Source organism: Cricetulus griseus, chromosome 4, assembly GCF_003668045.3.
Source record: "Cricetulus griseus strain 17A/GY chromosome 4, alternate assembly CriGri-PICRH-1.0, whole genome shotgun sequence".
Lineage (NCBI taxonomy): Eukaryota > Metazoa > Chordata > Mammalia > Rodentia > Cricetidae > Cricetulus > Cricetulus griseus.
The window spans coordinates 116,801,788-116,824,005 of record NC_048597.1 but is presented as its reverse complement, the minus strand read 5'-3'; the positions used below and the strand labels follow the sequence as shown (position 1 = coordinate 116,824,005).

The following is a 22,218-nucleotide window of genomic DNA, read 5'->3' as shown; positions in this document are numbered from 1 at the left end:
CTGTACATTCAATACTATGAGGATCAAAATCCTAATTCCTTGTATGTGTGTTTGTAAATCATAGGGTGATTATGATGTTTCTAAGCATGGTGTAGGACCAGGTAGAGCATGTGTGTCGTCCCAGTGCTTGGGAGGCCTGGGCAGAAAGATCAGTGGTTTTAGGCCATTCTTGGCTAATGGGCAGCCTTTGTGCAGGAATGGAGGAAGGCCTAGTTGAGTGAAGTCCTGAGTGAATGTGGGCTGTTCACATGGGCACAGCCATGTCAAAGACTCCAGTGTCTCAGGGCCATGGGAATCTGGCAAAGCCTTCCCTCTTGGTCTGCTTCTGAATGTAGATAGTGTGTGTCCACCATAGCTACCTCCCCTAAGATGTTTACTGCCTGAAGACTGCTCCCCCTCAGAGACAGCTGCGACCAAGATTAGCTAACCCTGCTTCCTTGTTGACCTGTATGCCAGAAGCCCACCACGTTGTTCAGCTGAGAGCAACAACCCAGGCTCCCTCTTTAACTGTATATAATAAGTTTGGTAAGTTCTCTGCCTGCTGCAGCTTCCCCATCAGAGAGCCCAATTCACTTGCCAGGAGCCATGGCACAGGTAACCTTAGACCTGTAAAGAGACTTGGGCTGCTTCAGAGAACCTCTTAAAGATTGCCAGCATGAGTAACTCATTATGTTGGGAGAATAGCTAAGTACAGTGCCAATCTACCTCTTCCCTTCCCCAAATGAGTAGAGCCTGGGCAAACAGGAATAGTTGATAGCAAACATTCCAGTCAGGCTTCTTTCACCTGTACATTCAATACTTTCTCCTGCGACCTCTTCATCTTACTAACAACCTGCTGTGTTTGCACTCCTCTGATTGTCCCCCTCCCCCGTTATCCTGCCTTATTTGCACCTGCACCCCCCCTGCTTGCCCTTCCTGACATCCTGTCTATCTTCAAGGACTCATGTACCAGATCAAAGGCTTCTCCCTGAGAGCCAGGCAAATAACCTCTCCCTGCCCCACCAAGCCTTTCCCACTTCACCTGCCATAGAAGGTCTCTGAGAAAAATCAAATTTTGCAGCTTGATCAGAAAGCCTGTCTTGCTGTCTGTTTCTTGTGTCTCTTTGACCCAATCATTCCAGGTACTCTGGTGCTGCAGCACAATGGGGTGTGAGCTTGAGTGGTGCCCCGCTGGTCAGGGCATCCACTGGATCCAAAATTTCCTGTATGTCCATGAGTTTATTTTTTATTCATTCCCTCCCAACCTAGTCATGCTAGTCCTTGAGACTGTGCATGGATAGATATGAAAAGCCTGGGGCAAATGAAGACCCTGTTACAAACACAAACAGACATGAAATGGGGTGATCAAGGTGGCTGAGAGGGTCAAAGTGCTTGCTGTGTAAGTCTGATGATCTGAGTTCCACAATTCATGGTGGAAGGAGAGCATTCCCTCCCAACTCCTTCCTGTGTACTCTTAAGCCAATCAGCCTTTTATTAACAACGAGAGCAATACATATTTACACTGTACAAAATTGTTCCACAACACCATCTTCCCCCACATCACCCTCCACGCCATGCTCACACACACACCATCTCTATACACACACCATCCCCACCACACACCAGCCACACAAAACCAATCCCCACCACACAGCCTTCCCCAACACCATCCCACACACACCATCCACACACACACACACACACACACACACACACACACACACACACACAGGATCTCCCGCCATAATCATCCCCTACCACACCATTCTCACACACATACCAGGCTCCCCGCACCATCCCAGACACATGCACCATCCTCCACACACACACACCATCCCCACATACACACCACCTCCCCACACCATCCCATACATACACCATCTCCCAACCCCACACCACACCCCTACATACCCCATCCCCAACACACACCATCCCCCCCACAGTCCCCCACACATACACAAAACAACAGTAAATTTAAAAAAAAAATATTAAGCAGGAAGCCGAGGGCTCACTTCCTCATTTGTAAGCATGAAGCAGAGAAAGAAAACTGGAAGTAGGGTGAGGCATAAGCCGTCAAAGCCCAGTGTCAATGACACATGCCCTTCAGCAAGGCCACACCTTCCAAACCTTCCTAAATACCAGCACCAAATGAGGACCAAGTTCAAGTACTGGAGCCTGTAGGGGACATTTCTCACTTAAACTACTACATATGAGTTGATAATTTTTTTGGCAGTTCTCCAACTTTATTTGGTTAGTTCTCAGCCACATTGACTGTAGATTTTTGAATGTGGTAACAGGCATGTAGGTTACCAATGTGTACAGCTTGTTTGGTGAGTCCTCATCCTCGTTACGATTTCTGGACAAACCTACACAGATACAGTATGGAACATTCCGTATTCCTTTGGCCCAGAGGGCTTTATTGAGCCTGGTATCAATGCGCACATCTGGAGTCCCCATCTCCTTCATGGCAAATTTCCGGATTTCTTTGAGTGCCCGAGGAGCTCGCTTCTTGAAGCCCAAGCCACGGATGTGCTTGTGAATGTTGATGGTGTCTTCTTGGGTCACCACCTCATTGATGGCAGAATGGCCCTTCTTCTTCTCAACACCCTTCTTTGCAGGAGCCATTCTGCCCGGCCCAACTTGGAAAGGAAGGGCATGAGGGATTGTGGGAAGGAAAGTCGCGACGCAAGTGTGAGTTGATTATATATATATATATAGTCATGGGGCTAGAGAGATGGCTTGGTGCCCAAGAATATATACTGATCTTGAAGAAGACCAGGGGTCAGTTTCCAGTACTCACATTAGGCATTCCACAATTCCCTATAACTCCAGAGGATCTGACACCCTCTCCTGAACTCTGTGGGCACCTACACTCACATGTACACACACACACACACACACCAAGTAAATCCTTTTTTTTTTTTTTTTTTGTTTTTCAAGACAGGGTTTCTCTGTGGCTTTGGAGGCTGTCCTGGAACTAGCTCTTGTAGACCAGGCTAGTCTCGAACTCACAGAAATCCGCCTGCCTCTGCCTCCCGAGTGCTGGGATTAAAGGCATGCGCCACCAATGCCCGGCCCAAGTAAATCTTTTTAAAAGATCCACAGTCATTAAAATGATGAGGTGTTGGTGTAAGACTAAATAAGTAGGTCAACAGAACAGAGTGCCTAGAATAGACCCACACTTTATGGACATGTGATGCAAAGGTAACACTTCAAAACAATCAGGAAGAGGTTATGTCCCAAATATATAGTGGTAAAACAATTGTATGTAATTAATAAGAACACGTTGAGCCAGTGGTAGTACATGCTTGTAATCCTGGAGGAGGAGGCAAGAGGATCTTGAGTTCAAGGGTAGCTTGGGCCTCACAAGAAGACCATTCACATCTGAAAGCACAAACAAACAAACAATAAAAACCCAAGGACTTGGGGCTGGAGAGCTGGATCAATAGTTAAGATCAGGTACTGCTATTGCAAAGGGCCCAGGTTCAGTTCCCAGCACTCTTGTCAGATGCCTTAGAACCTCCTGTACTCCAGCTCCAGAACATCCTGTTTTTCTCTTGCAGCTGAGCACTCTGGCAAATGTTTTCAGGAAGCCCCATAGGCTTGCGACTGAGTTTCACCCTGGGGGTTTTCCATTGTGCTGCAAGACAGTATTTAAGGCTCCCCATTCCCCAAAATAAACAGCATTCTGCTTGCACGAATGACCTTCTTTAAATCTCCAAGCCTTTGCCTGATAATTAATAGTCAAGTAGTGCAGGCACTACACATCTAACGCCCTCTTCTGACTCTGTGAGCTCTTGCACTCACATGCACACACCCTCTAATGCCTTCTTCTGACTCTGTGAGCTCCTGCACTCACATGCATACACCCTCACAGAGATACATGTTGATAAATAACTTTTTTTGATAATGATAATGTAGGCAATTTAACCCAATCAAAAATGAGCAGAGATGACTCTGCTGAGATCACTGGGCCATTCCGGACCCCACAGAGTGCAGAAAGTGCAGAGGTGAGCTGATTTGGCCCCTAACTTGGGCCCAACTTCTGCCTGCCCACACAGGCAAATCTTACCCCAGGATCTGCAGGCAGACTGAATCAGTCCCTGAGGACCCTGCTGAGATCACTGGGCTATTCCAGCCCCCACAGAGTGAAGAGAGTGCAGAGGTAAGCTGCTTCAGCCCCTGCTTGGGCCCAACTTCTGCCTGCCCACCCTGGCAAATCCCACCCCAGGATCTGCAGGCAAACTGAATCAGTCCCTGAGGGCCCTGGGACCCTGAATCTGCTGAGTTCGCTGGGCTATTCCGGCCCCCACAGAGTGCAGAGAGTGCAGAGGGGAGCTGCTTCAGTCCCTGCCTTGGGCCCAACTTCTGCCTGCCGGCCCTGGCAAACCCTGCCAGGGATCTTGGACAGGACTACTCGACCCCTGAGGACCAAGCAACCCAGAGTTTGCTGACATCTCTGCGCCAGTACTGCTCTCAGCCACCTGGAGAGTGAGTGCCTCAGACCTGCCCGCACCCAACTTGAAACCCATCAGAGTATCAAAGACAATTGCACACACCTGAAGAGAACACTGGACCCATACACACCGGGAAAGGAAGTGACACCAACTGTACCCACTGGAACAAGAGATGGGAAGATGACAATATAAGAACACATCCAACAACAGGAAAACCAATATGACACCACCAGAGCCTAGGGACTCTACACCAGCAAGACATGAACATCCCAACACAGAAGAAGCAGAAGAGAGCAACCTTCAAAACAACTTCATGCAGATGATAGAGAACCTAAGAGAGTAAATCAGAAAATTCTTCAGAGGAATAGAAGAAAAGACAAACCAAAAGATACAAGAAACCAAGGAAAGAAAAAAAAAAAAGCCAACAGCTGAAGGAAACAGTTCAGGACCTGAAAACTGAATTAGAGACAATAAAGAAAACACAAACTGAGGGAATGCTGGAAGTGGAAAAGCTGAGTAAACAATCAGGAGCCACAGATGCAAGCATAACCAATAGAATACAAGAGATGGAAGACAGAATCTCAGACGCTGAAGACAACCTAGAGGAAATAAACTTGTCAAGCAAAGAAAATCTGAAGTCTAACAAATCCATAACACAAAATATCCAGGAAATATGGGACACCATGAAAAGACCAAACCTAAGGATAATAGGTATAGAAGAAGGAGAAGAAACCCAACTCAAAGGTGCAGAAAACATATTCAACAAAATCATAGAAGAAAACTTTCCCAACCTAAAGAAAGACATGCCAATGAAAGTACAAGAAGCCTACAGAACACAAAATAGAGTGGACACAAAAAAGTCCCCTCGTCACATAATAATTAAAACACAAAACATACAGAATAAAGAAAAATATTAAGAGCAGCAAGGGAAAAAGGCCAAGTAACATATAAAGGCAAACCTATCAGAATTACACCAGACTTCTCCATGGAAACTCTGAAAGCTAGAAGGTCCTGGATAGATATTCTACCAACTCTGAGAGAACATGGATGCCAGCCCAGACTACTATACCCAGCAAAGCTTTCAATCACTATAAATGGAGAAAACAAGATATTCCACGACAAAGCCAGATTTAAGCAATATGTAACCACTAATCCAGCCCTACAGAAAGTACTGGAAGGAAAACTCCTACCTAAGGAAATTAACTACACTCGCATAAACATAGGCAATAGATAATCCCACTCTACAAAAACACAAAATAAAAGGTAGGGTAAATCCACGGACAATACCAGTACCAACAACAAACCAAAAACAAACAAGAATAAACACTCAATGGACCTTTAATTTCCCTCAATATTAATGGTCTTAACTCGCTTATAAGAAGACACAGGCTACCAGATTGGATACCAAGACAGAATCCATCCTTCTGCTGCATACAAGAAACACACCTCGAATTCAAAGACAGACATTACCTCGGAGTAAAAGGGTTGGGATAAGATACTCCAATCAAATGGACCCAAGAAACGAGCTGGGGTAGCTATCCTAGTATCTAACAAGATAGACTTCAAACCAAAATCAATCAAAAGAGATGAAGAAGGTCATTTCGTATTCAAAAAAGCCTTTGACAAAATCCAACACCCCTTCATGATAAAGGTCTTGGAGAAATCAGGGATAACAGGAACATACCTCAACATAATAAAAGCAATATACAGCAAGCCAACAGCCAACATCAAATTAAATGGAGAGAAACTCAATGCAATTCCTCTAAAATTGGGGACAAGACAAGGCTGTCCACTCTCTCCATACCTCTTCAATATTGTCCTTGAAGTTCTAGCTAGAGCAATAAGACAACAAAAGGAGATCAAGGGAATACAAATCGGAAAGGAAGAAGTCAAACTCTCACTATTTGCAGATGATATGATAGTCTACATTAGTGACCCAAAAAACTCAACCAGGGAACTCCTACATCTGTTAAACACCTTCAGCAAAGTGGCAGGATACAAGATTAACTCAAAAAAATCCATAGCCCTACTATATACGGCTGACACATTGGTGGAGAAAGAAATCAGAGAAACATCACCCTTTACAATTGCCACAAACAACATAAAATACTTTGGAGTAACACTAACCAAAAAAGTGAAAGACCTGTACTGTAAGAATTTTGAGTCTCTAAAGAAAGAAATTAAAGAAGATGCCAGAAAATGGAAAGATCTCCCATGCTCTTGGATAGGTAGGATCAACATAGTAAAAATGGCAATCTTGCCAAAAACAATCTACAGATTCAAAATCCCAACACAATTCTTCACAGACCTTGAAAGAACAATCTTAACTTTATATGGAGAAACAAAAGACCCAGGATAGCCAAAACATCCCTATACAATAAAGTAACTTCTGGAGGCATCACCATCCCTGACTTCAAGCTCTATTACAGAGCTATAGTCCTGAAAACAGCTTGGTATGGCACAAAAATAGACTGGTAGACCAATGGAATAGAATTGAAAACCCTGATATTACCCCACACACCTATGAACACCTGATTTTTGACAAACAATCCAAATTTATACGATGGAACAAAGAGAACATCTTCAACAAATGGTGCTGGCATAACTGGTTGCAGACATGTAGAAGACTGCAGTTAGACCCAAGCCTATCACCTTGCACAAAACTTAAGTCAAAATGGATCAAAGATCTCAACATAAATCCAGCTACACTGAACCTATTAGAAGACAAAGTGGGAAATACCCTTGAATTAATTGGTACAGGAGACCGCTTCTTGAACATTACACCAGTCAACACTGAGGTCAACAGTTGATAAATGGGACCTCCTGAAACTGAGAAGCTTCTGTAAAGCAAAGGAGACAGTCAGCAAGACAAAATGGCAGCTGAAAGACTGGGAGAAGATATTCACCAGCCTCACATCTGATAGAGGGCTGATCTCCAAAATATACAAAGAACTCAAGAAGCTAGTCCCCCAAACACCAAACAACCCAATTAAAAGTGGGGTACAGGGGCTGGAGAGATGGCTCAGAGGCTAAGAGCACTGACTGCTCTTCCAGAGGTCCTGAGTTCAATTCCCAGCAACCACATGGTGGCTCACAAACATCCGTTATGAGATCTGGTGCCCCCTTCTGGTGTGCAGATATACATGGAAGCAGAATGTGGTATACACAATAAATAAATAAATTCTTTTAAAAAAGTGGGTACAGAACTGAATAGACAATTCTCAATAGAGGAATCTAAAATGGCTGAAAGACACATAAGAATGTGTTCAACATCCTTAGCCATCAGGGAAATGCAAATCAAAACAACTCTGAGATACCATCTTACTCCTGTCAGAATGGCCAAAATCAAAAACACCAATGACAGTTCATGTTGGAGAGGATGTGGAGAAAGGGGAACACTTCTCCACTGCTGGTGGGAGTGCCAACTTGTACAGCCACTTTGGAAATCAGTATGGCAACTCCTCAAGAAAATGGGAATCAGTCTACCACAAGATGCAGCAATTCCACTCTTAGGCATATACCCAAAAGTAGCACATTCATACAACAAGGACATATGTTCAACAATGTTCATAGCAGCATTATTTGTAATAGCCAGAAACTAGAAGCAGCCTAGATTCCCCTCAACCGAAGAATGGATAGAGAAAATGTGTTACATTTACACAATGGAGTACTACTCAGTGGAAAAAAAACAATGGAATCTTGAAATTCGCAGGAAAATGGATGGATCTAGAAGAAACCATTCTGAGCGAGGTAACCCAATCGCAAAAAGACAAACATGATATGTACTCACTCATATGTGGATTTTAGACATAGAGTAAGGATTACCTGCCTACAATCCACACTGCTAAAGAAGCTAATAAACAAGGAGGTCCCTAAGAAAGACATACATGGTCCCCTGGAGAAGGGGAGAGGTTCAAGATCTGCTGCGCAAATTGGGAGCATGGGAAGAGGGGGGGAGGGAGCTAGGAGAATGAGAAGGGGAGAAGAAGAGGGATGCCAAGGACATGAGGGAGCAGAAAGTATGACTCAGGGGAAGGATACACGATAACAAGAATGGAGATATCATAATAGAGGGAGACATTTTTGGTTTACAGAGAAACCAAGCACTAGGGAAATATCTGGAGATCTACAAAGATGACACCAGCTAACTATCTCAGCAACAGAGGAGAGGCTACCTTAAATGCCCTCCCCTGATTATGAGATTGATGACTGACTTATATGCCTTCATACAGCAGCTGGTGGAAGAAGAAGCAGACCCCATAACTAATCACCCATCTGAACTGGAACCCAGATACAGAGAAGGACCAGTGAAGAGCACATAGGTCCAGATCAGGCTGCTGAAACACACAGAAACAGCTGACCTGAACATCTGGGAACTCTTGCTCCCCAATCTGATAGCTGGAATACCAGCATGGGACTGATCCAGACCCCAGGAACATGAGTTTCTGTGAGGAAACCTCAGAAATCTATGGGACTTCCTGTAGAAACCCAGTATTTATCCCTAGCATAGTTGTGGACTTTGGGAGCCCATTCCATAAAGAGGAATACTCCCTGAGCCAAGACACACGGGGGTGGGCCTAGGCCCTATCCCAAAGGATACGAAAGACTCTGATGACACCCTATGGAAGGCCTCACCATCCAGGGAGAGCAGAAAAGATAAGTGACAGATAAGGTTTTCGTTGGGAGGGGGTAGGCGAGGACTGGTGGGAGAAGGGAACTGGGATTGTCATGTAAAAAAATCCTGTTTCTAATTCAAATAAAAAAAAAGTTGGGAAAAAATGAGCAGAGCGGCTTGAGAGATGGTAAAAGGTTAAGAGTGATGTCCTTGAAGAAGTCCAATGATCAGTGTCCAACACCCAGATCAGATGGTTCAAGACTACCTTTACCTGAAGTTCCAGGGGAACTGACGCCCCCTCTGGCACCTGCACTCATGTGGTGCATTAAATAAATAAATCAATGGAATGCACTAGAAGGCCAGCTTTCCTTTCTTTCTTTCTTTCTTTCTTTTTTCAACACAGGGTTTCTCTGTGTAGCCCTGGCTGTGCTGGAACTCACTCTGTAGACCAGGTTGGCCTGGAACTCACAGAGATCTGTCTGCCTCTGCCTCCCAAGTACTGGGATTAAATGTGTATGCCACCACCGACTGGCAGTGAATCTACTTTTGAAGCCAAAAAGCAACTCTTAGTCTTAAATGTTTTACATTGGTATGGAGTTTTGTATATTGATACAAATTTGAGGTTATTATGTTACATTGCATATATGTTTTTACTCTTCTTTAAGATATCTTTGTATACTGAAACAAATTTAAAGTTTTTAGAAGATACTGTACATATGTTTCTACTGTTGTTTAAGGTGTTGTAGCATGCAGCTCATTTAATGATGAAATGTAAATTTCTAGTCCTTGGAAGACTATTACAATTACAATACTATTACAAACTATTGAACATGAGAAAGAAATGCAGGTTACAATCAAACATATTAGGAATGTTTTCAAGGCAAAACAGATATATTTTAGATATACAGGTGATCATCAACCACTTAAGAGATCTACATAATAAGACATTTAAGATGTTTTAATAATATAAAGGTTTTTATGACAAGACATGTCTTCTCCTGGGAGCACCAATCTGCTTCAGAGAAGATGATGGGCACCAAAGAAACTCCATATGGAGTTCGCCGTTGGGCAAGAAACTGCCCTAGCCTCAACTGTTGACAGTATGCTGTCTAAACTGAACAAGCAAGACACAAAAGAAAATGACTGCCTAACTTTTCCAAGACAAGGTGGGGAAGTCCTTCAAAAATTCCTGCTTCACAGAAAAGTCTGTCAGATAGACTTTCTAGAATAGGCCTGTATGCTGATGATGGATGCCCCAACATTACAGAGTAACCTTATGTGACTGTCCAGGTAGTATTATATCATTCTCAGGTCTCTGGCAGAGATGAAGACTAGATAGTTATAATTATAGTTTTCCTTGTTACCAAATTCAGAAAAGAAACTCATGAAAGAGGTATAAAGTGTATAAGGTTGAGAGACATAAAAGGATAGTTTTGGGTTGGTCTCTCACCTTTATTGTGGAGCAACCTTATATACAAACTTACAAAAACCCCAGGTCAAAGGGTTCACAACAGGATATTGATCCCAGTGGGGTGAGGTCAGGAAAACAGGAGGTACCTGTGGTTATGCTGGAAAACAACTCATAGAGACCCCATGGGGGCTAGGTTCCAACATCATCCTATGGTTTTTCTAATGAATTTTCAGGACTTTTATAATCTTGTAACTATTCAAGCTCCACTTCCTAAATTTTAAGAACTTTAATGGAAAGTTTAAATTGAAGGTGCTGTTTGTAGACTCACCACCCAGTGGACGCCCGGCCATCACTACAAATCCTTGAGTGTTCTCTAAGAAAATGATGTTGGTCATCACAGCTTCAGCATCTCCTGGGTTTTGATGCTTGGCTCTCTCTGCTAATCTCAGCTTCCTGGCTTTCCCCCCCTTCAATTCCTTCTCTCCCTCTGCTGTCCTGTGTAGTGATTTGGTGAGAGAGTATGCTTTTGTCCCCTGCCCTCTGCACCACATATGTGTTCCAAGTTTTATTATTGCAATAAAAATGCTTTATGCTGGCTTCTCTCAAAAAAAAAAAGAATAATTAGGTAAAAAAAAATCACAGGGTGTCAGGGTGTGTGTGTGTGTGTGTGTGTGTGTGTGTGTGTGTGTGTGTGTGTGGTGTGTGTGTGTGTGTGTGTGTGTGTGTGTGTGTGTGTGTGTGTGTGTGTGTGTGTGTGTATTCCTGGCTGTCCTGGAACTCACAGAGATCCACGTGCTTCTGCCTCCCAAGTGCTTGGTTAAAGGTGTGTGCATCAGTACCACTCAGTCTCTCTGTTTTTAAATTAAAGAAGTTGTTGAATGTAGTGACACATGCCTTTAATACCAGCACTCAGATGGCAGAGGATGGTAGATATCTGAGTTCAAAGCCAGCCTAGACTACAGAGCAAGTTCCTGAACAGCCAGGGCTACAAAGAGAAATTCTGACTTAAAAATAAACAAATTAGTCATTGTTAAAAATAATAAAGTCATTGCATTTGTTAATATGTGTGCCTGTATGTGGCTACACACATTTCATGGCACATATGTGGAGCTCTGAGGACAACTTTAGAGTCGGTTCCCTCCCCCTACCATGTGGATCTTAGGAGACTGAACTCAGGTTGTCTAGCTTGGCAGCAAACACCTTTACTCCCTGACCCACAGAGCCAGCCTTAAGAGTTTTGGTTTTTATTTTATTTTATTGAAAACAAATCTCACCATGTGTTCTTCCTGCCATGGAACTCATTTTCTAACCAGGATAGTCTGGAGCTTGTGGTAATATTTTGTTTGTCCTCCAACAAATAAAACTTGCTTGAAGGTCAAAGTGAGGAGCTAGCCACCCTAGTTAGCCATAGACACCAGGAAGTGATGGCACACACCTTTAATCCCAGCCACTCAGGAGGCAGAGGCAGGTGGATCTCTGTGTGTTCCAGGCCAGGGTGGCCTGGAACTAATTTCAAATTGATCTAATCTAAAAGGGAAACAAAGCCGGGCTGTGTTGGCTCACACCTTTAGTCCCATTACTTGGGAGTGACATTCCTTTAATCCCAGTACTAGGGAGGTGGAGACAGGAATGGACAGAGAGAGGGATATAAGGTAGGTGAGACAGGAGCTCATGGCATTCAATCTAAGGTTTCCTACAGACTACATTTAGTCTGAGGATTTGTAGGGACAGCATCACCCCTTTGGTCTGAGGATTCAGTAGAGGTAAGAGGTCTCTCTTGTGGCTGTCTCCCTTACTTCTCTGACCTTTCAGAATTTAACACTATATCTGACTCCAGGTTTTTATTATTAAGACCTATTAGAACTTGTGCTACAGGAACTCACAAAGATTCACCGGCCCCTGTCTTCCAAGTGCTGAGATTAAAGACGTACATCACTACACCCAACCTTGTAATATTTAGTTAAGATTTATTTTTATTTATATATATGTATGCCACATTTGTGAAGGTATCTATGGAGGCCAGAATTGGGTGTCAGATCTCTTGGACTGGAGTTATAGGCATTGTGAACCAGTAAACATGACTGCTGGTAACTAAACTCAGGTCCTCTGGAAGAACAGTAAACATTTTTAATCACTGAGATCTCTCTAGACCCCCATTATCCTCTTTTGTGTCATCTCTTACTTTCAGTTGGTCCCCCACATAATCTCAAATAGTCCTAATTCTACTTTCATGTGTGTGTGTGTGAGAGAGAGAGAAAGAGTGTGTGTGAAAGTGAGTGTATGTGTGTGTGAGTGTGAGAGAGATAGTGTGAGTGTGTGTGTGTGAGAGAGAGATAGTGAGTGTGAGTGTGTGAGTGTATGTATGAGAGAGTGTGAGAGAGATAGTGAGTGTGTGTATGTGTGTGTGAGAGAGTGTGTGTGAGAAAGAGATAGTGAGTGTATGTGTGTGTGAGTGTGTGTGAGAGAGATAGTGAATGTGAGTGTGTGTGAGAGAGCGTGTGAGAGAGATAGTGTGTGTAAGTGTGTGTGTATGTGTGTGTGAGAAAGAGTGTGTGTGAAAATGAGTGTATGTGTGTGTGAGTGTGTGAGAGAGAGATTGTGTGTGTGTGTGTGTGTGTGTGTGTTAATTAGTTTTGTTGCAGGTATCTAGCATTTAGGGTAAACATTAGAACAGAATAGTGGTTTTTCAGAAGTACCTTGAAGAAGTCTTGGTTTGCCTGTGATCATGTCAGAGGAGCAGAAGGTGGGATTGGCCCACAAAGAAGCAAAGCTCCCATGGGTGAATCCAGGCGATGCAAGACCCTGAGAGCCTCAGCTCCAGAATGCCTCTTGTTAATGCTGTGTCTTTACATGTTTGCTGCTTCCATTTTTCTCTGGTGTCTGCCATGGTGTGAATGGGTGTGGGAAGATTCCCACTGCCTTTAATGTGGTTTGATTATCTCATGGAGATATCCCCTTCTTCTGGGCATTTTTACCAGTGAGTTATTATGAAGGTTTCCTCCTAAGCTGTACCATTTAACTGAAACAATGATCTTATACAATGCCAGTGCTAGTTTAAATAGGATTTAAACAGCTATTCATTGTTTGGTGATCCTTGTACCCATTTCTGCCCTCAGTTTCCTGATATAAAAATTGTTGACCAATGGGTGTGCATCCTGAGGATTTGAAGGAGAGATGACTGATTCTTTTTCATATATAAAACTTTAGGTTTGTGATTCTTTTAAGATAAGGATTACCTTTTGAGATAAGTAATAAAGTGATTGGTCCTTTGTAACCCAAAATGTAGCCTGCCAGTAAAAGAACTGGCTGAGAGCAATACCTTGTTTGCTTACACTCTGTTAATCTGTTACAAGTTTATTGGACATGAATGTATGTGGGCTCTAGGTCAACTTGTTTTTCACCTGTAATATGTAAAATGTTTAATCATGTAAGGGATATGAAAAACATGATTTTTTACTTGTATTCATTATTCAATTAAAAATAGATTGTATTCACATTATAATTTTTATATTGCTTGAAAGATTCTACTGGGGTAATTATATATATATATATATATATATATATATATATATATATATAATTCTAAATTATAAGGGGAAAAAAGACACCAGAGAAAGAAAACACCTGGAAAGATGTAGAAGGAAAGATAGAAGGGAGATCAAGAGAGACAGAATAAAACATCAGGGTAGGAAAACAACAGAAAAAGAATGGAGTAGAAGAAGCAACAGAAAGAATAATAATAAAAAAAAAGGAACTAAGCTTTGGCTCTCAGAAAAGTCCTCATGTGTCTGTTTGTCTGTCCAGTAGTTTGCCTGTTCTGCATCTCCCCTTCAGTTTCTCTGACCAGCTGAAGGATTGCCATTCATTGGCACCCTAGGTGAGATGCTGACATGTTGGATGTGTGTGTGTGTGTGTGTGTGTGTGTGTGTGTGTGTGTGTGTGTGTATCCCTTTTTCAAAAGTCCCAGAGAGTTCAGTTTTGTCCCCTTTCACCAGCCCAAAGAATTAAGTTTTACTCCCTCAGATAGAAAAGTCAAGTTGAGTCTTGAGTCTTGAGTCTGCCAACTCGGTTGGATCCCCCTCAAACCTGAGCTGCCGGAGGCTGGTCCTCACAGCAGTCATATTGGAGGAAATTATTGATTGTTTTCTGTGATTTATAGAGCTCTTTTTTTGAAGCAGCTTTAGAGCCTTTGAATGACTTTGCTCACAAGACGCTCTGGCATACCTGAAGCTCTTGGATTACTGGGTATTGCAAATCACACACAATAAAAGACTAAAGTGGCCTGTCCTTCAGAAAAGTATAGAGCCTGAATCAGGGACTTTGGTATGGGGAACCTGTTAACCCCCAAAACAACTTTCTGCAACAATAAATAAATATGCCTTTGTACGACTGTTCAGTCGTACGATTATTCAGTCTCCCTGTGGAATAATCCTTTGTTCATTGTGGAGATGTATTACTCTCATTGCTAATAAAGGGTTGGCTGGCCTATAGCTGAGCAGGAAGAGATTGGGTCGGGGAGCCAGACTAGGAGAATGCTGGGAAGAAGAAGGGAGGAGTCACAGAGGCCAAGAGGAGAAGCAGGAGCTGCATATGCCATGCTGAAAGAAGGTGCTGCCACGTGGCAGGAGGTAGATAAGAAATATGGGTTAATTAAAGCTAGTTAGTGACAAGCATACACTATTGGGCAAGCATTTATAATTAATAATAAGTCTCTGTGTGGTGATTAGGGAGTGGGCTCGTGAGACAGAGCTCACCAGTGATCCTTTCAAAAACCTCTTTCTGCGTAGTCCATCAGAGGCTGTACCTTCCTGCTGCTACACAGGCCTAAAACATTCATCTCAGAGTACCTCTTTCTTGTACTACTCACACAACACAGACAACTCTGACGAGTTTAATTAAGGTGACTTAGAAGTGCATAGGCAAATTCCCAGTGCCTCCACCACTGAGGAAATCTCTTCCTCTCCCCACAGTGTCCATTAGCAGCCTGTAGATCCAGGGAGAGAAAAGCCCTCCTGAGCTGCTCTCCAATAATTACTTTTATGTTTGCTCCCCCTACCCCTGCCTCTGGGCATTTTCGTGACACATCATAGGACTTGGCCTGGAGCTTGTTCCATATGTCAGCCTCCAACTCATAATTCCCTCTCTTTGCCTCCCAGATGCTGGACTCCCCCTGGTGAGTCACCATTGCTGACTTGCCTGGGTTACTGTGGTGATATCTTTCTTGCACAAATAAAGCTGTCTTTGGGGGTCAGAGAATGGAGCTTGCCACTAGCTAACCATAGAGGTCTGGAGGGCGGTTGAAGGGAGGGCCAAGAAGTCTGCCCTTTCACAAAACACAAAGTTGCTATGGAAATGAAATCACAAATCAACCTCTTTGGAAAGAAGGAATTCATCTTTTTACCCCTTTCACTCTTGAATTGCTGTCAGAATAATATCTGATTTGTCTTCTTATATTTCAGATCATTCATTTTCTAAGAAATGTGAGAAATCTACATTTTCATGCCAAAAAGACCTATTGCTGCTTAAATATCAAGAACAATACCCTGTGAGTTAAAATTCCAGTATTGACAGACAAACAGGAAAAGCTTCCTCCCAAGCAGACTTGGCTTTTTCTCATACACAACTTCAAGGAAGAAACACAGGGTCATCCTAAACTCTTCTTCCTTGCTTTTGCTCCAAGAAGGATTTTTATTTCTTTCTTATTCACTGTGTCAGTTTCATACATGCATACAATACATACGGATCATATTCACCCTATTATTGTCTGTTGTCCTCTCATTCTCACTGGCTCCTTGACCCCACAGTCGTGTGTGTGTGTGTGTGTGTGTGTGTGTGTGTGTGTGTGTGTGTAAGACTTTTTCTATTCCCTGACCTTTTCCCCTCCAGGCTAAAAGCAGAACCAGACACCAAAAGACTTCTTTCTCTTAAACTAGGACAGAGAGAGAACAACATCTTCTAAAGTCGAGAGAACTGAGAACTCAGGTTGCTGATGTGGAACACAGCCATTACCGTCTTCATCAGACCAGCTGTAATGACAGGCAAGAGACCCTCAACAAGGGCCAGTCAGCCTGTAGACTTTTGCTTGTGGAAGGAGGGTTTGATTGGGGCCATTAGACCCTCACCTGGAATTCAGCTGCCCCACCCCAAACCTTTTCCAGGTATCTGCAATTCTGCTCCAGTCTTGTGGTGTCTGGAGGCACTGGAGCTGCAGAAGGTGAAAGTAATGGCAGGGAGAACTGCACTTACACAGCTGGAGGGAAGTTTTCTGTATAGCCGATTTGTTGATGTGGTTGGGGGTAACTTGTGCTCCTTAAGTAAACCCAATAAACCCACTTATTCAGCAAGCTAGACTTAGGTAGAATTGTTCTTCTGTCTGCTGGTGCTGCCCTATCTAAGGGAAGCAAACACTTGCTCATTTCTTCCCAGCAAAAGTCCACATACTTGCTTATGTTTTTTCTCCTTGGGAACTTCCCTAAAAAAAAACTTCTGAGCTTAGATTCCCTGATGAAATCCAACACGCACTGCTCACACTCCTTCTTAGAAAGATGTCCCCTGCAGTTGATGCTCCCAGATGTCCCTCAGGAGCAGATGGAGGACGAATGAGAGCTTCCCTTAGTCTACTCTTCAATATTAAAGCATTTGACCAATCCCAACATAGAGAAGCAGTACTGAAGCCAGCAAGAGGCAAGGAAAGTACTTACCAAGACCAGAAAGACTAACCCCACGGTCAGAATCTTGTAGCCTTTGAATTGTCCCATGAGTAGATCCACACGGCTTAGACAAAACCAGGTCTCTCAATAGCATCCTGAGTTGGAGGCCCTCCCACCATAAAGTAGCTGATTCACTGTGTCAACTTTCAATTTCTGTGAACACTGTCACCTGATGTATATATTGGATATCAAATAGAGGGTATGGAAATAGCTGCAGTGACGGCTGTAGGTGCGGAGGTCCAGCTGGCTGGATTACATAGGTGCTGAGGCAGAATTTAGGTGGGAAAACAGGATTTTTATTCACGTATATACTTCTATGTGCTAAGATTGATTCCTGGCCCCCAGTGAGCCAATGGGAACCTGTGCCCAATGGAGTGTTCGTTGGGCAGCACAAATGTCCTTGTGCTCAACCTGCCCTGTGGCTCTTTTTATTGCAGGTGTGGCAGAGCACTATTGAGGTGAATAACTGATACAAAATCCATAAAGTTAAGATAACTTTTTTTCGACAAACATGGTATGTACTCACTCATATATGATTTTTAGACATAGAGCAAAGGTTTACCAGCCTATAATCCTCTACCCCAAGGAAACTAGAAATCATGAATGACTCTAAGGGATAAATGGACCCCAGGAATGGGAAATGGCATGAACTCCCGAGCTAATTGAGAGCATGAGGGTAGGGAAGTGGGTGCTGCCACAATAAGAGCACAAGATGAAGAGTAGAGGAGAAGAAATGGAGGAGCAGATATATTGAGTTGGGGGAAGAATAGAGGAGAGAGAGCAGGATGAGAGATACCATACCAGAGGGAGTCACTATAGGTCCGAGAAGAGATCTGGAACTAGGAAGATCTCCAGAGACCTATAAGGATGACACGATCTGACAGTCTGGGCAGTGGAGGAGAAGTTGGCCTAGAAACCCTTCCCCTAGAATGAGATTGATGAATACCCTCTATGCTATTCTAGAGTCCTCATCCAGTGGCTGATGAGAGCAGAGACAGACATCCACAGAAATACACTGAGCTGAAATCTGGAACTCAGTTGAAGAGAGGGAGGAATGAAGAACGAAGGGGTCTGTACCTGGTTGGAGAAACCCACAGAAACAGTTGGCCTGAAAAAGGGAAAGCATATCGACCCCAGATGCTCTTTGGGAGGACAGTACAGGACTAATCCAGCCCCCTGATCATGGATGCCAATGGGGAGGCCCCTGCACTCCTGGGAGCCTCTGGAGGTGGACTGGCGTTTTGCCCTGGTGGGTGGGAGGGACTTCGAGAGCCCATCCCACTTGAAGGGATTCGCTCTGTCTCTGAACACATGGGGAGGGGCCTAGGCCCAGCACAGGAAGATTTGGTGGACTTGGTGGAGCCCTGGTTGGGGGCCCTACCCTGCCTGGGGAGTGGGGGTGTAGGTTGGAGGTGGGGGGAGGGAGAGGGAGAGGGAAAGTACATGTGAAAATATTAATAATTTAATAATAAAAAAAGAAACAACAACAAAAAAAAGATAACTTTTTTTCTTTTTGGTTTTTTCAAGACAGGGTTTCTCTGTGGCTTTGGAGGCTGTCCTGGAACTAGCTCTGTAGACCAGGCTGGTCTTGAACTCACAGAGATCCACTTGCCTCTGCCTCCCGAGTGCTGGGATTAAAGGCGTGCGCCACCAACGCCCGGCTAGATAACTTTTAATAGATAAACACCAGCCAACAGCAAGCCAGAGCAGCGAGGCAAGAGAGAGGTCCCATGGGCCTTGTCTGTCCCTTTAAACCTCTCCCACATCACCCTGACATCATCTTGACCACACCCTGACTGGCAAGGTCGGGCACACCTGTAGTCACTCCTTAGGAGTCATGGTTACGGTGTCTCCCTACAATTCCCCTTTTAGTCTAAAAGAGGATTAAAACTTAACAGTGTAAAGTATCCAAAATTAACAATCAGAAAGGTGAAATACAAGAAGATACAATAATCTGCTATGTCACATCCTAACTATGTCTATTTTAACTAAACCCTAAAATCATCTGAGAGAGGTGTCCAAGCCTGAACACCTCCTTCCAATCCCAACCATAAACAATAGGAAGCTATCCCTAACTAGGTATATACACTATCCTAAGTGACAACAATGGGGAAAAGGGGTGTAGCATCCTCCAAGTTACTTCCTGCTGAAATGGGACGATGACAGCCTCGTGGGGTCCTGTAGGAGGAAAATGTTAGTATAGTGAAAGTCTTGAATGGATTGTATCCAGTCCATGTTAGACGGGATGTGCTTGACTGAAGATCTACTTTGAAATCCTCAACTTGATTGAAGTCAGTACCGGAAGCTCTGGTAGGAGTGTCAGTTGAAATGTGCCCTTGTCCATGCCCTTGTCCACTCGAGCCTGCTGCAGGCTCCAGTCAGCTGGTGACAATGTGGTGTGCACAAGCTGGCTGGGGAAATCACCTCCTGAGAAAAGGTTGGGGTGCTATGCATGTAAGAAACGCTAGTTTATCCTGCAGAGTGGTCAGATGAGTGGTGACCCAAAAGTTCTGGAATACTACAAGAATGAACACTCTGAGAAACCCCTGCAGATCATCCACCTAAACTTCTGTAGGCCTGACCTTCAAAAAGAGTTTTATGTTTGATATCAAGACCAGCGAGCACACCTTCTACCTAGTATCTGAGACAGAGGCTGACATGAATAGGTAGGTCCAGAGCATCTGCCAGATCTGCAGCTTCAGTCAGACTAAAGAGAGCACAGACTCCCTGAGAAATCTTTCTTCAGTCATTCATAGTCTCCGCTCTTCTCCAGCTTAGTTCAGCAGCTCCAGTCAGCACCTGCTCTGAGCAAGAAAGTCCTCAGCTCCTTCACACTCTAGCCAGCCCCCTGTGTCAAGCCACATCCAGCCTGCTTTGTCCACCAGTGCACCTCAATGCACCAATGCATAAGCCAAAGGACAGAAAATTCGAGGAGTGCCAGCTTCTCTCAGAGCACTGGACAGGAGAGTGATACAGCCATACAAAAACTTGCCCAAGGCAATAGACAGTGTATCAACAGAGTCAGCGGTCAGGTCCATGGCTTCTATAGCCTTCCCAAGCCAAGGCAACACAATACAGAATTCAAAGACAGTGTTTTTGACCTCCTCCAAAGCCTGGCTTCACAAAGCTACACCAAGGTCAGCCTCACAGGGTCTGAGGCAGATAGTGAGGATATGTACACCTTCAAGGCACCCAACGACTCCCTGTGTAGGGAATTTGGAGACCTCCTAGTGGACTCAGCCATAGCTCCCTCACCAAAGCAACCCAAGCCAAGTCAGACAAAGACACCTAGGTGGGGCAGCCCTCAACAAAGACCTCTAGTCAGTGACTGCAAGTACCCAACACGAGGAGGAGAAACCATCTGCTGGTCTGCTAAATCTCCAGAAAAGACTATTGTGGGTCTATCAGACAGTGCCAGCTCTGATGACAACTATGTGCCCAAAAACCCAGGTTCTTACATCCCCATGAGCACAGTGCCCCATCACTTTGACCCACTAGGCTACCCATCCACAGCCCTTCCTATTCATAGAGGCTCCAGCCAAGGAAGCAAGATCCAGCCACCTCCAGTTAGGCACAATCTCAAGCCTAGCCGAAAAGCAAAGCCAGCACCCCTTGATCTGAGAACAACACTGTCATCAATGAACTCCCTTTTAAGGCACCTGTAACCAAGTCTTGGTCCTCAGTCAACCACACCTTTAACTCCAGCTTCTCCCAGTACTGCAGTTCCATCTCCAATACAGACTCTAGAGACAGTGAGGAGAACTATGTCCCTATGTAGAACCCAATATCTTCATTCCCTGTACCCAGTGGGACTAACAGCCTAGCTCCAAAAAGAGTACTGGCAACATAAATTACAGAGCCCTGGACTTCCAGATGCTCTACCCGAGCCCTCACCACAAGCCATCCACATCATCTGTCACATTGGATGAAAAAGTAGAATATGTCCAAGTGGATAAAGAAAAGACCCAGGCCCTACAAAAGACCATACAGGAATGGACAAAGATGTGGCAGTCCTCAAGACCCTCCAAAGATGCCAAGATATGGTAAGGATGGCCATTCCACGACACCTCCTCTCCTTTGTGAGTTTTGTTCATATGGTTCATCCCATGGGCTGGCAATGGTTGTGTCCCTTCCTGTCATTAAGATAAAATTAACAAGAGATTTCAATTACAAAAAGATGTATGCATGTTCTGTATGTATGGTGTGTATGAAGTGTTATGGTAACTGTGTGACTGTTAACAAAAGAAAAAGGTAAAAGAAATAGAGTAATGCTATTGTGTTGTCTTTGAATTGTTTAATTGCTGGGGAAGGAGCAATAGTTGTTAAAGTACAAGCTGCTTGGGAGGGAAATTTCTGCCTTTGTTTCCACCGAGGGTAAAGGGCTGTGGATTCCTTCCAGACTGGTGTGGTTTCATGGGACAAGATCCCTTGAAGTGATCCAAATATTTGTTTTCATTTAAATTTGGTTGGTTAGAAATGGTAGTGATCACAGTCAATCACTTTTTAAAGGAAAAAGGAGGAATATGATTTAGAAATGATACTTTGTATTGGAATGGATCCTCATTTGTTGACATTAGGTTTTCCAGATATTCTTCAAACCTTTCAAGACCTACAGAATATATGGCATTTAAATGGGTCAGGGATTTTCTTGACAGGGAGATACAACTGCTCCTGGCACACCAACTATGTCTGAGAGGAATATGGGCATCCAAGAAACTCGTTATAGAGTTTACCTTTGACATAGCAAGATGAGTCATTTGGGCAAGAAGCTGCTCTTGCCCGAACTGTTCAACTGTTCCTTTTTAAACTGGACATGCAGGACTCACAGGAAAGTGACTGCTGATGGACAGTCCTAAAGGGTTCCTGCTTCATGAAAGAGTCTGCCAGACATTCTGCAGGACACAGAAAAAAGGTGATGTGCAAACTGCCAATCCAGGTGGACAGTTTAGAATTTCCTGCTTTGCTGAGAAGTCTGCCAGACACATTGTGGCCTGTAGGCTAAATATGGATGTCCCAATGTTACTAAGAAAATTTGGGTGACTATCT

The 22,218-nt window shown here is 43.9% G+C and overlaps 1 protein-coding gene and 1 pseudogene across 1 annotated transcript; one reads left to right on the top strand and one right to left on the bottom strand.

Annotated features, from left to right (window-relative positions):
* The window catches only part of LOC113835589, a 34,421-nt pseudogene extending 13,214 nt beyond the window's left edge, over positions 1–21,207 (top strand).
* On the bottom strand, positions 1,968–2,619 carry LOC100770859 (60S ribosomal protein L31-like). Its single transcript, XM_035443393.1, has 2 exons — positions 2,187–2,619; positions 1,968–2,026 (listed from the first exon to the last, which is right to left on the bottom strand). The coding sequence occupies exons 1-2, from the start codon at positions 2,602–2,604 to the stop codon at positions 1,968–1,970; spliced, it is 477 nt and encodes a 158-aa protein (XP_035299284.1). The 5' UTR covers positions 2,605–2,619.
* Positions 21,208–22,218: the final 1,011 nt, after the last annotated feature.

Bases quoted from the DNA above. Each gene is read 5' to 3' on its own strand.
- LOC100770859 (XM_035443393.1), bottom strand. From the start codon at position 2,604: ATGGCTCCTGCAAAGAAGGGTGTTGAGAAGAAGAAGGGCCATTCTGCC. The intron at 2,027-2,186 runs GTAGTAGTTTAA...CCCTACTTCCAG, and splicing joins AAAAAATTATCAACTCATAT to TTTTCTTTCTCTGCTTCATG.